The 17866-nt window shown below is 46.5% G+C and overlaps 1 protein-coding gene across 2 annotated transcripts in view; it reads right to left on the bottom strand.

Annotated features, from left to right (window-relative positions):
• Positions 1 to 8984, bottom strand: part of TFCP2L1 (transcription factor CP2 like 1) — a 34750-nt gene extending 25766 nt beyond the window's left edge. The window contains exons 1-2 of one of the 2 annotated variants that reach the window (XM_075152888.1): positions 8807 to 8984; positions 4306 to 4457 (exon numbers count right to left, since the gene is read on the bottom strand). In XM_075152888.1, the coding sequence (XP_075008989.1) occupies positions 4306 to 4457; positions 8807 to 8868 (214 nt within the window). In that variant the 5' untranslated portion in view covers positions 8869 to 8984. The remainder of the gene's footprint in view (positions 1 to 4305; positions 4458 to 8806) is intronic. The other variant, XM_075152889.1, reaches the window with a different exon arrangement.
• Between the last annotated feature and the right edge of the window lie 8882 nt (positions 8985 to 17866).

The raw sequence follows: 17866 nt of genomic DNA, 5'->3' as shown, positions 1-17866 counted from the left end.
GGTCCAGTAAAGATCTCTTAATGTAGGAACTGCCCTAAGGATTAGCAAACTAAAATTATGTTCAATTTGGGCTAAAAGGGCTCTGGCTCCAGTTTCCCAAGGAATGTGGGAAGGCAGGGGGGGAAGAGATCGGGAAGGACAAGTGTAATGAGTCAGTCTTTGGAAACCAAGCTAAGGATTTGACTCTAGTTATTTCATTTACAGGCTGGTTCTAGAGCTGCAGCCAGTGAGCACTCATGGTTTCAAACTGGAGCAGACAAGCTTGGGAGCCTGCCACTACTGAATGTCCCCAAGTCAACTTAACATAACAGCTAAACTCACTCCCTTATGCTCCCTCACAAATGCTTCTCCTGCCCTTGCTGAGAACAGTGGTCTCCAGCTCAGGTGTCCTCTCAGCTTCCTGCTTCACCTTGTGGAGTGCCCAGGCCAAAGACCTTTTCCTCCTCAATGCTACTGACCATCTCTCTGGGTCTGTCCAGCAAGAAGCAAGGCTCATGAGAAGTCATTATGCTACACAAGCCTGGAGCCCTCTCCCATTTGTACACAAACACAGCCACTGGACAGGCCTTCTTCCTAGCCCATATGAAATCCTTTCAGATCTCACCTGAATCTCTCCACCAGTTGCTCTTCCATCTCTGCTATGCAACTTGGCTTTCAATTTGCTACCCAGTTCTTCCAGCTTTCCCCACTCCATAACTCTGTCAGACCTGATCTTTCTTCCATCCAGTTCTGAGCACAAACTATCTCCTGAGCTGGTCGACTCACCAACCACCATTGAACCAGTCACATGTGGAGCAAGTGTTTCAGGGCAGGGAGCAGAGCTGCTTCATGGTGACAAAAGGTCAGTTACCGAGTGGTGAAGAGCTCAAGCCAGGAAGCAACATTTGGACAGCAGGTGGCAAGAGTCACCCAGCAAGTAGAAAACCCCAAATCCAGTCCGCACAATTTGGGTAAGTAATCACACACTGGATGCGAATTGCTTTGTTGGAGCTGGGACAGCCGCTGTGTCTTTGTATCTGCCTTACTAGGAGCCAGCTATGACTGAAGCTCTCACCAGCGCAGACAGAGTGGAGGGACATCCATTGATGAAGTTACCCATTTGCTAAAGTAATCCATCGCAAAACTCAAGCATACAAGGCAGAAGGGAAGTTTTATGTGTTTGGCCAGACCATGATAAGCACAGAAAGACAGTAAGGTGCAAGAGGTGTCCCTTTGCTTACATTCCACGTAAGGCGATAAAGCGTAGGGAATGGTCTAAATTGCTTCATGAGATGGCTATGGCACTGCAGCTGGGTCACCGTGCTCTGGAGTCAGTCAGCTCTGCTGCCATGCCGTGAGTACTGGCTCGAGTCCTGGGCTGCCTCGAGGTGCCCTTCACATACCTCCTCGGGCTCATGCAACGTAATTCTATTAATGGGAGTAATTTTCTGTCAGAGCCTTTAACTTGCACTTAGCTCTAGCGCAGGCAGGACAGCTGACATCAGTGTGGGATTCCCTGGCTTGTGTTGAGCAAGTCAGAGTTGCAGCACCCTCCTCAGGTTTTGGAGAAGGGATCGGAAAATACCTAAACAACAGGTACTGGCTGGGAAACTATACAGCTCAAGAATCAAAAGTGGTTCCCACAGAGAAGTGTTGCTGAAAGGAGAAGAAAGTTTGACTCAAGCACTTTAATTTTTGCTTTAAACAGACACACCTCCTATTTTTCATTCCAGAAGGTCAAAGCAGAAGGAACATGCTTTTGACACAGATGTCATGAAAAAGACCGAATACCCTTTTATGTAGCAGTTCCTAAACAGAAATCTCTAAGTGAAATGGGAGGTAACCCGCCAATTCAAATTGATTCTTTGTCCTGGCATTGCAAGACAAATCCTCATCTCTTTTTAACCCCAGGCAATGTCCTCACTGATATCCCACCAACAGAAATTAGACTCCCCAGCTCTGACCACAGGTGGTTGAAAGGTGTGTCCACCATCCTCTTCTCCCCCTATCTGTAGTTACCTTCAATGAACACACAAGGAACAACCTTCTCACAGCAGCTCATATCCACATGGGAGCAGACTCCAGTCCCTTTTTCCTAACTAGCACGGGCAAGGGATTTTGGTCTAAGGGACTTAGTATCAAGGTAGACTACACGTCAGACAAATTTACAGTCAAGGCCTGCCCTTGCTACCGGAAAGGGTCAGTGCTGGGAGCAAGAGTGCAGCCAATGGTGTGGACTCTGAAGCAACCTGCTGGAGTGGAGCAGAATGGCTGTTAAAGTAGGTACATTGCAAGATCTCAAGGGGGGGAAAAAAAAAAAAATCCATCTACAGAGAGTCTTGAATTTCAAGAGGTTTTTCAAGAAACCCAGAGCATCTCAGTGCAAGAAGGAAGATTAATTGCTTGGGAGCTTAAATGAGGTGAGGATGCTCCTGAGAAGGTGGCAGGCAGATGCAAACCTCCTGCCAAGAGGAACAGAAAGCAGTGAGCCATTCAACTGTCAGAAGATGCACCATCTTTTATCACCAATCATTCCAAAGACCTTCTAGGAAAAGGTGCTGTTTCCATCCACTGTGGCAAGCCAACAGCACCAAGGAGTGTCCACTCCTTCCCCCAGCACCTTCCCAACTCTGGCCCACTGCACAGCTCCTGCCAGCCTCATCCCTGCTTTGTTCCTCCAGGCCTGTCCAGCCTCACGCTCTCCAGGGTGTATTCTGCACGGACACATCCCACCTTCCCCCTTGAGGGATGCAAGACAGATGCAGAAGATATACGAGAACTGGTGGTCTGCCAAGGAAACAGGCAGAGTGTCAAGATGGAGCAGGAGACAACTCCTTGTGATAGTGAGCAGGAGAAAGCCTAACAGAACATGGTCTATCTGCAAAGGCAGTAACAGTCTTACTTTACATAGAAAAACCTAGACTGCTCTAGTCACACAGTTTTTTAAAAATCATGGTATCGTGTAAAGAGTTGTCTAACTTTTGCCCTACCAAGGTAAAAAAGTAGGCACCACTTGTATGTACGCATGTACGTGAAAATATTTGGCCATCAGCTGCTTTTCACAGCAGAAAATCTTTTACTCTGAAACAGGAAAGAATTTAGAGTTTCACAGAAGATGCATCTCCATCTCACCCTTGATATGCCCCATGTCACCTCCTGGGGTCTGCTGTACTTGGATGGGTAAACCGGGAAGACAGTCACAAGTCTCAAGAACCTCCAGATTTGCGAGACAGCACGGTGCCAGCTTATGTGACAGGAAACATCTGGCTCCTCAGATAGAGCCTGCAGCACTTGGCTGATCTTCCTAGGGGGGCTCCATGGGTCTACCAGTTAGCAACACAGATCCAGCAGCCAGACACACCTGAGGTCAGAGTCCAAAGGAGGTCAGAGCTCTGCTTTGTACAAACATTGAGAGAAACGTAGCCAGAGCAGCACCTGAGTGAGCTTCATGCTTAGTGAACAAAGCTTGAAGAGCTGGGGCAGTGTCCTGAAGCAGGAGAGGATCTCAGTAACATAGGGCAGACAGCCTTCAGCTTGTTGCTAGGCCAATGCCCTTGTTTACAACCTGGCAGAAAATAAATGTAGTAACTTTTAGCACAATCTGTGCCTGGAGAAGTCTGATCCCTCCAGGACCCACGTGCAGGAGGTGCTGCAAAGTGACAGCCAAACTCCACCCACAGATGTGTCTGCACAAATTCTGCCAAAGGGGGAAAAAAGAGCCTAGAGAAACACACAGCGCTTGTCTAGCCAGGAGTAAAAGTCAGCCTATGAGGTCAGTTATGGAGGACCTTGCTGCACTGAACCCCAGCAACGTGTCAAGTTAGGGACTGAGCAGAGCCACATCACCCAGCCCGTGGGACTGATGTCACACTCTGCCCAGACCACCCAGGAGCCCTTGGATACTCGCTAACTCATCCTCTGGCAATGCCCTCCAGCAGCGCTTGGAGACTTGCAATGTTCAGAGCCCTCCCCAACCCAAAGTCTGCCAAATCTGCTTAATTAATCTGGCCTTTTAAGGTGAAGGTAGGAGGCTGCAGTTTAAATCGTCTGAGATCAAGCCATGGCCACAGGGAACTGTGCATGCTATAACGCTGCTTTAAGTCAACAGTTAAATCAATGGTACTTCATTATTTTGTATCAGTCGACAATCTGGTATATAAATGTAAAAATTAAATATTCCTCCTTTCCTCCATCCCCCTCCCCATCTCTTTCCCTCTTTTTCCCATCCCACTGCCCTCCCGGTAAGGCACAAGTATGGGATTCAATCTCTTTCTCATGAATCATTCCCAAGAACTATGCCCTCCTTCAGTGTAGTACAAACCCTACCTTGGTTGAGGTAGGTCAGGGTTTCTTCGTGCAGTTTCACAGCAGGTGAGGTGGCTGTGCAGAGGACGTACTGAAAGGGCGGCAGTTTGGCATCATTCTCGGGAGACAGCTGCGGTTCTTCCTGCTTGAAGATCGGCAGTGCAAGGACATCTCTGCAACACACAGTTCACACACCCTTAGTTACAATGACTTCACGGAATATTCTCACCTCAATCTGCACTTGATTCTCATGCTCCGAAATAATGGAGATCTGTGGAGAAACACCGAGTTATGACAGCTAAAAAAAGAAAGAATTTGGCCTGTATAATGTAACAAGGCAACTTCTGCCTCTAGGATGTCAGCGCTAGACACAAAAGAACACAGCATTAGCAAAATAGAATATTTCTGAGAATTAATTTATGTTTTTAAAACATAAATCAGATTTACTTTTCAGTTAAGCAGTCTTCCTGATGAGGAAAAAAAAATATCAAAAAACGGTTCTTCATCCTTGTGGAAATACATTTGTTTAAGAGTTCTTGGGTTCTCAGACAAAAGCCTTCCAGAAAAAAAAAAAAAACGCAAGAAAGGGCACTTTATTTTCACAGCTGAATGCCAGATTAGTAAAACGTCTACAAGTAGCAGCCAAGGGTGAGGAGCAGACACAGCTCTGGTGTAAAAAGGAGACATTCAGGTAAATGATGGCATGAACTGCTGGATTAATTGACTCATAACATCTCCTTGCACTCTAATAAACCTGGTCCCAAGGAATCACATAGCTCTTAAAGAACATGGGGCTACCTTCATAAATGCACACACAGGTGCTCAGGAGCAGCTTCACTAGGACCTGTGCACAGTCCCAGTTCTGCTTTACAAGATGTTCATGCTGACCTGCCTGCTGACTTAGTGTCAAATTGATCCCAACCCACACTAATCCCCAAGCAGAACGGGTATTAACAAGGCTGAGAGCACAACAGAATGATCAGTACAAAATGAGATGTCAGGAATAAGCATCCTTATCTTAGCATGTCTGATACTGAAGAACCGCATTACCCTTTCTCATGTCGCTAACATTTCTGATCATTGTGTCCACCTACTTAAGACATTATCCTTCCAAATTAGGAGGATTATGTTGAACGCAGAGACAGTTCAGAATAAGAAGTGATTATTTTTTTTCTCCTCCATTTCCTCCAGATGTGTGAAGACTTGAGATTCCCATTGCAGAGGCTGCAGTTCTGCTCCTCTCAGTAATCCCATACACAAAAAGCTTTAAAGAAAAACTGTTCAGGAACATGCCAACGTGTACAGGCATGCTCCCTATGGAAAGACCATTAAGAATTTTTTTCCTTGCCTGTTCAGTTAATGATCCACCCTGCGTTCATTCATAGCACCCACAACCTTGAAGGCTACCTAGGTCATCAGTGAAACGGTGTAGCAGTTTATAGCAAACTGCTGAAGTACCTGGTTCAAACACAGGTACTCCTATTTATGGCAAAATAAAGCCAGAGAGCAAACTGCGCCACTTCAGATACAGACGGGAGAAAAGAAACACCCATCTCTGTTTCCATTCTCTCTTCCAACCCCACCCCCACCATATTATCACCAACTCGAAGGCATCCAGCCCCATTTGCTTACTGGCATTACTGACATAATCACAGCTCTTGCCTAACTGCAGTCATAGAGAGGATTTTTTTTTTCTTCAGTGATGATGATTTACTACAGTAATGAAGTGACAGAAATGCCTGCAGTAGATTTCTGAAATAGATAGCGTTGCTCCACACACGCAGGATCTGATATGGCTCCACAGAGTCATCTCGCTCACCCCGGATGCCAACATTTGCACTTAACGCACTCGTCTGCACCATGCTATTGGAATGCGTGCTGCTTTACAGATGAGAACAGATCAAAAACTCTGAAGCCTGAAAGCTTCTGCAGTTCTGCAAAAAAAAAGCACACAAAATCTGGCCCAGGTTTAACAGTTAAGGGTGAGGAAATTGTACACCTATTCAGCTGAAACAGTTGAGAAATTTAGGCAAGGGGAAGTCAAAATTCAAATATCATATTTCACATCAGGCTCTTAACACCCCTACACTTGCTAGAACAGCTGTCTGATCACTGAAGACTAAGCCTGGAGGAATACATGATTTAGTTTCTGGAAAGCTTCGCCATATTAAAGCCCTGCTGAAGCCACACAAGTCAATCACATTTTTATTCCTATAGCATTTGAACTAATGGCCAGTGGTATCCGTGGCTTTGGATGAAGCTCTTCTAAAATATTTCACCTTATTAGAAGCGTTTGGCACTTAGAAGGTTGTGAACAACAGATCAAGGCTTATAAGAATTTCTAAGCTATAGGTATATAAGACATCACAATATTTGTTCAACTCCCTTCACTCAAGAGTTGCAAATCAAGTTTTGGAAAAAGCAGGCTTTTACAACAGTTCCCATCCTAAAAAAAAAAAAAGGTGGAAACACTTCAAACTCTGCCAAGTTTCATCTTTACACTAAAGCTTTACAGTTCTGGTCTTAACCAAGAGTTAGTCCACTTACCTGGGAAGGGAGAAAGTTATTTGAGACAGTTCAGCCATCTGGCAGAACAGAGAATGAAATACATACAGGGTTTCCATAAAAATGAATGAAGATTTATGAGGATTTTTCTGTAGTATTGTCTTGCTATAACTACAAATGCCACTGAGGTATGGCAGAATTTATACAGATGTCTCAGATATGCACATAGCCTTTGATCTCTGCAAAGTGTAATTGATACAAACTTTTCCTACAGCTACTTCAAGGATTGTAGTATTTCAGCTTCCTCCGCAAAGTCGCTACAAGTGGGTATGGAGAGCCTTCAGAAAGGCACAGCTCAGCAAAAGAATGCCCCTCTAGAAATGCATGTCTTGACACATTCCCATGGAGAGTAAGTTGGCCAGAATTAGAGGTCCCTACAAGAAACAAGGGTTTTATTCAACTGACCTTCCCTGGAACACCTGAAGCCATTCCTGCCATAAAACTGGTTTTAGAGCTTTTAGTCCCAGATCAAAAACACCACGGTCACAGTGGCAGATACCCACTAAAGCTGAAGTTTCTTCCTAAAACACTGACAGCTTACTTCCATACTAGCAGCCTTCCTGCCAGATCAGGTATCCTTTATCCCCCCAGCTAGCATTCAAGTCAGGAGAAATAATCTAATATGTTTTCTGGCCAATTCCAAGGAATTTAAATTGTGGGCTCGAGCCTGATCCAGACTTGATGATCTTGTAGCACTCCGGTGCTACAAATCCACAGTGTTAATGAAGCAACCTGAGCACTGTAAACGCTCTCTAACACAGAGACCGTACGCACAAGTACCAATGCTGAGGCTCATCTGCTACTACCATTCTCACGGTCCTCAACTAATCAGGTTTGCAGGCACAAAGCAAGAGAGAACAAGACTTTTGCCACATACATGTTGTTAAAATAGACTTTCTGGGATAGAGGAAGGATGTGAAGCACCTTGTATGAAGAAACAGGGAAGCTGCCAGAAAGCAAGAATCTCACAGTATTGTATCATTTGATAATGGGAAATTATTATTCAGTCAAAAAAATTCCTTTGCAAATACACCGTTAGGGAGCAGGAATAGTTAAGATTGTGTGTCTCCTTGAAAGGGAAGCATTATCTGTGTTTGAAGCATTTCGCCGGACAAACTCGATGTTCTCTCAACAGTGGTTATTTGGGGTACATTTTGAAAGCAAGGCTCTTGAGCCACAGCCAGGTTCTCCACTGCTGCAATTCAGCAAAATGGCACTTCAGCAGAGCGGCAGCAATTGACACCAGCTGAGAACTCAGCTTTACATATTCAGGAAAAAAAATAAAATTCATAAGCACCCAGCAGAAAGGAAACTCCCAAAGTTGTCTGCTTTGTTGTCTTTTGGAGGGAGGAAATACGGGTTTGTGCTACACATGTTACAGACTATTGTTTAGCAGCCCTTGTGCTTAAATTAGGCACATTTAATTAAACGCGACTGTGTGGAGGCAGGAAAAAGCTGGTTTAGACAAGTTCAGAAAGTGAAATTCGGAGCTTTTTACCCATCGTCCCCAAAAGAAGAAAAAGAAATCCCTTCCTGAGAAAACTGGATGCCCTCTTAGTTTGCCAACAGACTTTTTCCAGAGACTTTTGACAGCGCTCCGCAACTGTCGCACCTTTTCCCTTTGAACCGCACTACCTAAGCCCCTGAGAAGCGGGAAGCCGGCAAAAGCCATCAAGCAAGACGGCCGATAGTTGTCTAACCAGGCGCTAAAAAGAAGGGAAAAAGAAAAAAGAAGAGCCCACACTCCTCAGAAAGAGTTCTTTTCCGGGGACACCGGCCTCCCCGATGGGGGGACCAGGCGATGCCGCGGCTCCGCCGGGTCCCGCCGCCAGGTCCCGCCCGGGCAGCCCAGCGGGCGGGCGGCTCTGGGGATGGAGGACGACCCCTCCCTCCCACCCAACACCCGTGCCGAGGGCGCCGGGCGCCGCTGGGGGTTTCGGGCTGCCCGGGGACTCACCGCAGGTAGCTGCCGGTCGAGTGCTGGTTGTAGTGCTCCGGCTGCGTGTGCCAAAACAGCATCTTGGGGGCGGCGGGCGGGGGGGGGCCCGGCGCGGTCGCTGGGGGAGGCCGGGCGGCAGGAGGGGGCCAGCCGGGCTGCCCACCCCGAGGCGCGCCGGGCACGGCTGCGGCCAGCTGGAGCCACGGCCCCGCCGGCTCCCGGCGCTTTTATGGCTCAGCCCCGGCGGCCGCGGGTTGGCCGGGCCGGGGCGCCGGAGCCGGCCGAGCCCTCCCCCGCCCCGCCCCGCCGCCACCCCCGGCCCCCGGGCACGCACGGACCGGGGCAGCCCCCGGGCGGAGGGACGGGCCCCCCGGGGGAAGGGCGGAGCCGGCAGAGGTGGGAGGTGGCCTCGCCGCGGGAACGGCGCTTGACGGGGCCGCGGGGAGAGCGGGGATGTACACGGCGAACCCTGCCGTGGGCGGTGTGGGCGGCGTGGGCGGCGTGGGCAGGTTGCACCCCCAGTGCGGCCCCCGCGCCCCGCGCCCGGGCGGCAACGCGACTTCAGCGGGGCCCGGGGATACCTCCAGCGCCGGACCGGCTCTGCCGGGACTTGTACCCCAAACTGCCCATGTGTTTTAAAAGCAAGCCTCCTCGCGTCGGGCCGTGGGGATGTCCTGGCAGCTCCGGCTGACAGCAGTCAGGCTGAGTGTGAAATCACTGCTCAGGTTCCTCTAACGTCTCTGGTTTTTTAAAGGAAGGACAGCTGATTGTTTTAACTCCGTGCTCTCCGTCTCGTAGGCTGGCCTGTGCTTCGTGTTAATGCGAACTTTACGTCGGGGGGTATTTTGCAGGTGGGAGAGTGAAAGACAAAGTAATTTACCGGAGGACATGCAGGAGCAAGAGGGCAGTGTCAGGGACTAACCTCACCCCTAACCCATGCCATATGACAGCATGTCCAAAAACCCTCTGTCTCTCCTAGCCCAACTCCCTACTCGGTAAGGAGAACCCTGTTTCCTTACCATTTCAAATTGCAGATCCTGATCCTCACTTACAAGGCTCTTCATACCCACCATGTTCCTAACCCCCAGCTCTCTGTGCATCTTCCTGTCCCACCAATCCTTCTCATGCTTGATAGTTTGGAGAGGGAAACAAAATGCTGGAGGGGGTTCCCCGTTTGGTCTTATTGTCCATATCAGCAGAAATGGAAACAGACCCTCAATTATTCTGAGTCATTAAAAATCTTCCAGTTGGTTTTGCAGAAGCCTTCCTACCTGCAAGCCTCTTGGTCAAATTTCAACTGAGAAAAAGGCAGTTTACTCACTGCTGTCGGCATATATTATTATGTACTGCCATATTTCACAGCCAAGATAGCGGCATTTCACTGTTAGATGAAATTTTTATTATCCTGCTATGATTTTAGAGTATCTATATTGTATAGATATAGATTAGAGTATCTAGATATATCTATATAGATATATCTATATCTATATTTAGATGCACCTATAGAGCATCATTAGGTCAAGCCCTGGCTAGACAGATGCAGTGTAACTCTAGGCATTGGCAGTCCATATCCTGATGTGTCATGAGGTGAAGAACAAGGTAAGCTGAAGGGTAACTAAGTAGCTTCACAGAGGTGTTAGGAGTCTTAAAGTTTTTAGGATGCATTATTTATATCTGCCAGTGTCTGTTAGTTTCAGGCTAAGAAATAGCACAGATAAATGTGCCTTTAAGGTAGTTTCTCTTTCCTCTGTTACTACGCAGCTAGACAAACACCTGGTTCTTTCAAAGCAAAATGGCTGGAGTTATCTTGTCACTTTTTTACACTGTTAAAAATATTTAGCTCTGCTCACACAACATCTGAGCAGCTGCTCAGACCTTGATTGAGCAAAGTCTATATATAGCTCTTGGACAGAGAAACAAGACAAAGTTTGCTGAGGTGTCCAAGGACTTCTCTAAACAGTAAATATCCTTCCAGACTTTGAGTATTTTGCTGTGCTGACTGGAGAAATATGTAAGTCCAATGTAAGAATAAATGACCATACCATACCAAACAAAGGATCCCATCAAGTCTGGCATGTCAATGTTTTCTTTACTATCTTTCCAGAAAGTAAATATGTTGGAGGGAAAATGACTTTAAAATAATCCCATTCGTTTCCTCTCTGACCTGTTGCTGAATGTAGAAAATAAGGTGAGATCTGCTAATTAATTTTAGAGACTCTGACAGCAGCTCTGTCTTCTGAATCTTCCTGTCCCTCCCATCCCTTTCTTAGCCAAATCTGATGAAAAAAAAGACATCTTTGTTCTTTGTCTACCTCTCCTGAAAGAAATCTCAGCCCTCTTCTGGTCCAACTCCTGCTCTTGCCCCAGTGCGGAAGTTTGCATCACAGCATTAAATACCCTCTCCTGATCTTCAAAATCCACCACATCATACAGACAAGTCCTCCTCTGCTCCCCTCTGGAGCTCCCTTGATTGCCCAGCATCTGCTCTTCCTCTTTCCCTAACGCAGCCCCTCAGTGAAGAAATCTTCTCCACCACAGCTTTCTCACCCAAACCTCCCTTTGCTCTCAGGTGAAAGTCATTTCTTTCCCTCTGCTGTGCTGATTGCCCTTCATTTCTTGTTCAGATGCTTGTTCAGTTGGCCATGGTAAAATGCTTTGCTCATGTGACTAAAAGGGATTGAGTGAATATTTTTTTGATGGATTTTTCTACTTGAGGTAATGCTATGAAGGGACCTCGGGATACTTTTTGTGTGAAAAAATATTTTAAATAAGTATCTTTTCCTGTGGACATTTGCACTGGGCGCAAAAGTACTGTGCCAGTGAGTTCAAGCTGGCATAAAGAGGAACAATATTTTTAAATATGTAAGTCCTTTTGATTTAAAAAAAAAAAAAAAACCAACACACACAAAAAAACCCCAAACACAAAACCTTCAAGCATTAATATCTGCACTTTCAGTTTAAGGTGTTATTGCCCCAAAAGTTCGTTCTGCTGCTTCCCTGGTCATTACAATCCCTTTAGCTAAGCACTGAGTGGAAAACATGCATGCCCTTCATTTGCTTTGCTGGAGAGCCAAGAGGTTTAGATCAGCTTCTCGGCACTCAGAGCCAACCTAGTAGACTTTGCACTGAAGTGACTGAGAGACTGTCCCATGTTCTCTTTTTCCTCTGGAAAAAAGGTGTTTCCATTAGCCAAGGGGCTAAAGGGATGTGAGCGCGGGAGCATTGTAACACTGCAGAGATGGCTAAGTAAAAGCTCAGATTGGTAAAAGTAATTAAGCACTTAACTCCCACCAAATTCAAAGGAAACGAAGCATCTCTATACCTTTATGAATTCCACCACAAACACCTGAATTGCTTCTGAAAAGTCTAACAGGAGCTTCTACGTCACATAAGCAATTTTGTGTTCATGAAGCCCAAAATAAACTCTAGTTAAAGGATCAAGGTTGAACATTATACTGTATTGAAGAGCTTCCAAAAGCTGCCATCAGCTCATTATGGCATTAGTCAAGGTTATTCAAGGATTACTGCAACTCCCTCCTGCTGCATGGGCCATAGAGTCGCAGCCTGTCTGGATGAACTGCGGGGATCTGAAATGAGCTGCAGAGACTTGGGAAGACTTACTGGGATGGTCACCCCAGCACTGAATATGCTCTAAGAAAATAAATCAGCATGGTGCCTTTTGTGTTGCCTCTGTGTGTAACCTGTGTCACAGTTTTCCAGCCTCTGACTTGGGGATCCTTGGGGGAACTATGTTTAAGTAGGCTCTGCAAGATAACCGAGAAAAGTGGCTGTACTGTGACTGGTTACTTTGCTGTACCTTCCCTGGAAAACAGTGAAGGCACCAGAAACTAGAAAGGACTGACAACCCAAGGTTGTAATCAACTGCGATGTTTTGAATGAAGAAAGGGACAGGTTTTATACAGTCCTTATTGTTCTAAAAGCTGGAAATTCATTGCTATGCCTTCATCTGGGTTTGAGACAGTTTCCAGTGGCAAGTGCAGGCTCTCCTGGCTAGTCCACTGACCCCCGAGGTCTCCTCATCCATCCTTAAGTGCAGGTCCACTTTTCAGAGGGAGACCAGCCCAGATGGGTTCCCATTGGCCTCTACTGAGCAGCACCTCGGGGCGTCGCTGGTGGCCAGCAGCTCGGGTCAGTGGTTACCACCAGGAGCATGAATGTAGTCTTGGTGTTACAACCCAGGAGAAGGACACCGAACTGGAAAAACTGAGAATGAATAAGGTCTTGAAAATGTGCCTTACAGTAAAAGAAACAAGGAGCTTAGTTTGGTTTTACCCAGAGGAAGATTAACAGGTGACTCAAACATAGTCTATAAATACTCACATGGGAAATCAACATTTCGTAACAAATGCTCCTAAACCTCACAGCAAAGATACAAGAGCCAGGGAATAAACACTGCAAATTAATAAACTGAGGCTAAGAACAGACTGCACAATTTAGCAAGGAAAGTAATCAACCATGAGTGCAACTTTCTCAAAGTTTGTAGTTAAAGCCCCCTTTCCCCATCCCCGTTTTCTAGATGTAAATCAAGACTACATTTTCCTCCTAAAAAAAAAAGTTGTTAAACAGAAAGGAATTCTTTTAGGTCCTGTGGCCAGTTTGACAGAAGAGAACAAAGATGCTCACCAGGACCCTTTCTATCTTTACGATCTCTGACGTTGCCTCCCCAAAGACTTCCGAACGCCTTCCTATTCCAGTCACCTCCCTGTTCTACCGTGTGTCTCTGAGGAGATGTGTCCCCTTCCACGGCAGCCAAACTCCCAGCAATGCTCATATGTCGTGATGTGCTGTCAACACAATCATCATGACACAATGAGAATCGCATTAACTGAACTTAATAGCAAAACAAACATCAGGAAGAATACCGCACAGACTGGCTTATTTATTTTCTTGTTCAAGTCATTCATTAAAACCCTCACCATTTTCTCGCTTATCAGAGGTCACCATCAAATTTCCAGCTGCCACTGAATTTCCAGGCACAACCAAGCACTGATGAATCCACGAGGTCTTTTTGCCACAGAAATTAAGCCTCGTTTGCGAACTTTCCCCAATGTCATATTAATCATTTTGACTGTCCTGATTTTATCAGAGAATCAAAATTTTTTTTCTTCCTGGTGAACATTTCTTTTAAAGTCGTTTTGTTGTGGAAACAAAATATATTTACACAATGAGGATGATCGATGATTGGATGACAAAATAAGTGCTTTTTAAATGCTCATTATACATCTATTGGCATTGGCTTGCTCATTGTGAACTACGGGCTGCAATTACGGGGACCGGCACTCTCCCCGATGGAGCGCACACAGTAGCCGTGTTTACATTGCTGCGAGAGAGGCCTCCGGAGCCGACAGCGCTAGTAGGAAAGCAGCACATGACTTTAAAAAAAAAAAAAAGAACAACAAAAAAAAGCATGTACTTTTTGGCCAGCAGACAGCAGTCAGCAGACACTGACTCTGCAAACAGCTGTGCCCGGTACGCGCCTCGGGGTTAGTTACGGTCCCTCTGCCTGAGGTCACCGCGCAGAGCCGCCCGCGGCCGTGCGTGCTGCCTGCTCCGAGCGGCCTCGGCTCTCCTGGGTGGAGCGGCGTTAATACGTCGCGTCCTCGCACATGCCAGGCCGGCAGAGCAAGGGGGACCGTCACTGCCCGGCGCTTTGCGGGGAGCAGCGGCGGGAGGCGAAGCATCGTTGCCCAGAGCCGAAAACAGACCAGCTCCGCTTACGGCTCTGCTGTCTGAGGAAGCTTTGCTTCACAGCAAAAAAATTGTAGCCGAGACAAAAATATCTGTGACGGCTGCGTGTATCCCACATCCACCCACCAGTCTGGTTTGCCACCCTGCCCCAAACACTGGTGTCAGCGCACCCGGGGGGTGGAAAGGGAGGGATGGAGCAGCCGGGGGCCAGGCTGCAGCAGGGACTGCTTAAACCAGCTTTGCCCGAGAGGTGGGTGTGTGAAAGCACAGAAAGAGGTGCCAGAAGATGTCTAGTCCCTAGATCCCACAGACCACGGCTGTGTCCTCTCTCCTCACTAAAAGGGAGTCTGAAAAGCCTGAACAAGAGGCAGAAGGCACTCTCTGCAGATTTGCAGACCACACCAAATTAAGTGGGGCGGTTGGCATGCCGAGCACCAGAGCTTCGATCCAGCAGGACCTTGGGAAACTTGAGGCCAACAGAAACCTCATGAAGTTTAGCAGAGACATGTGAAGTACTGAATCGAGCTGGAATAACCCCATGTGCCAGTTCAGGCTGGGAACCAACTGGTGGAAGAGCAGCCCTACTGAGAAGGACACATGGGTTATCTTGAAAGCCAGCTTAAGTAGGAGACAACAGTTCCCTCTCCCCACAAATGAGTCAAACTACTTCTCATAATGCAGGAGATCAAGGGAAGTTATCATCCCTTCCAGCTGGTGCTGGTGAGACTGCACCTGTTTGAGCCTCCAATTCAAGAGGGATGTGGAGAAGCTGGACAGGGTCCAGCAGGTGAACTGCTAAAACACTCAGGGCCTAGAGCACTTCTCCTGTGAGGACAGCTTGAGGGCATCAGGCTTGCTGAGTAATGATGATGAAGTTAAGACAGGTCCTAATAGCAGCCCACAAGTTATGCAAAGGCAGTTAAAAAGATGATGGACCCAAATCCTTCTCAGTAGCAGCAGTAATCAAAGCAATGTCCTCAAGCTGTGAGTGACTTGGGGGTTAGATTGAACACTAGGAAAAACTTCTTCACTAGAGGACTGGAACACTGGAACACCAGACAGGCTGCAGCATCTCCATCCTTGGAGGTGTTCGATTCAACCAGACAGAACCATGGTTGACTCAATCCAGTGTAGGCTCCAGCCGTGTTTTGAGGTGGAGGTTAGATTAGAGACATGCAGAGGTCCCTTCCCACCAACATTTCAACAAGTCTATGAAATCCAGCTGCAAGGGATACTCTGGTCCTGACACAGGTTTTAGTGTACGTGCCCTATAGTCCCGTTCCTGCTCAAGGCAATGTCCAGGTCTCACCATACAGGTAATGCCCAAGCACATGTGGGATGTCCACAGCTTCCCAGCTCCTGAAGAGCCTCATGGTAAAAGGTTTATATGCTGCTCTACTGCATGTGCTCTCCTGCCCCATTGAGACTTCTAAGCAAAAACCATCTGAAAAGTGGTTATTTTTAACTCTGGAGGAAAGGCATTATTATAATTTGGACCTGGCAAGCAACAGTGACAAGCAGACACATCCTCTCCAATGTAAACTCCTCAAATGTGAAATGATTCCAGGATAATAATTAGACGCAGTTGAGCATGTAGAAAGATCTGAAATGCTCCTCCCCAGGGCATTTATCTGTTGTAGGACAGCACGAAGCATGAAGAAGTACATTACAGAGCCTTTCCTCTCCCCTTAAACACTTTAGAGGCAGTTTAAATTCCTTGAAAGGAAAACATTTTAAGACCCTTCATGTACTCAAAATGCCTTTCAATAGTCCCCCAGAGAACTCTCTGTACCTTAGCATAATCACAACTTACAGCTCACAAAACCACTAGTCCTTCACAAATACTATGACTTGTAAAAACTCAAAATATGAGAAAACAGTGAGCATTATTATTATAATATTTGGTCTTTGCTTCAAAGCTCTCTTCCATCAAATGAGGTTTTTCTTATAGAAATGCCTGATTAGATGATTCACACAACCAATTAATAACCAAGAAGAAGATAAACTGGAAAAGGGAGTGTGGTTTTCTTGTATTAGCTACACATAGGCTGACTGTAATTACTCCCAACTGGTATATCCATACATAAAAGTACTTTTGCAATGGCAGTAATTTGTACAATTATTCTAATAACATGCTATTCCCTTAATTTTTATAAACCCAATTTAAGACTCTTTTTTTAATCATGTTTGCACAGCAATTCCTAAGTCTAATAACAAAGCCTCCCAAGTTCCCTGCAAGGTGAGGTGAGGTGAGGTGAGGTGAGGTGAGGTGAGTAGAGCCTCATCCCTACTGACTAGTTACAAATGCATTTATTTCCTCAATATTCCTTTCTCCCCTCAATATTCCAGATTTCCTGCTTGTACAAGGTGTCACCTCTGCAAGTTCTGTGGGGCAAGTTAATACATTTGTATTAACTTCATACGATGGCAGACAGTGTGGATGCAGCTTACACGTGCAAATATCCTATCAGCATTGGGTCACGAGCAGTAGTCTTACCTTACAGGTGAGGAAGCTGAAGGGCAAACTGATGTCCCATCACCGAGACAGTGACAGGTCTGTGAATAAATCCCAGGGTCATGAGTCCCAGTCTATGTAGCCTGGCTCTCCTTAACAGCCACACACAGTTAGACCGGGGAGAGGCCATCTCTTCAAGGGGGGATATGCTGTACTGAAGCCTGCGACTTCACTTTCTTCTTATGCATATGGGGACAAACTTAAGAATTGTTTGGCAAAAATTAGTGGAGTTACACAAATGTAAAAGCCATATAGCTGGAAGAAGGATCAGACCCTTTATCTTTCTATAGCAGCAGTGGGGTGCCTTGACCTGTCTATACAATAACCTTAGGGAGATCAATAGAAATTTGACAATTTTACTTCATTCCCACACAACCCAGGGCAGCTGTACTTGCAGTGGTTTAAGACAGTGTTGTTTCCAAATCAGCACAGATTTCATACCTCTTTAATACACAAATCACCTGACTGCTGAGGTACCCCTGTGGCATTCATAAAGACTTCCCGGAGCGGGATGGGATGGCACTCTGAGGGCATGAACCGTAATGAATATCCTCAGATAAGACAATCCAAGTGACCAATGTGCGGAACTGCTACGTCCTCACTCCCAAACCAAGGCTTGCCGCTTTGTTTTCATAGTGAAATAACTAACCTCACTGCAAAACCCTCCTGGGGACCATTGCTTTAACTTTTCTCATGATGTAGTTAGGCAAGGTCAGCAGCAGTTCAGATGCACGGTACTCAGTACCGCTCGCTATGTGGCAAAAACTACCTGTTTCTTGTCTCCTGTAGGTTTGATTGCGGAACAGCTGGTGAACTAGAGAGACAACAGACACTGAGGACGTAGCCAAGGCTCG

The sequence above is a fragment of the Calonectris borealis genome, chromosome 6 (genome assembly GCF_964195595.1).
Source record: "Calonectris borealis chromosome 6, bCalBor7.hap1.2, whole genome shotgun sequence".
Lineage (NCBI taxonomy): Eukaryota > Metazoa > Chordata > Aves > Procellariiformes > Procellariidae > Calonectris > Calonectris borealis.
This window is presented reverse-complemented; position numbering and strand designations above follow the sequence as displayed.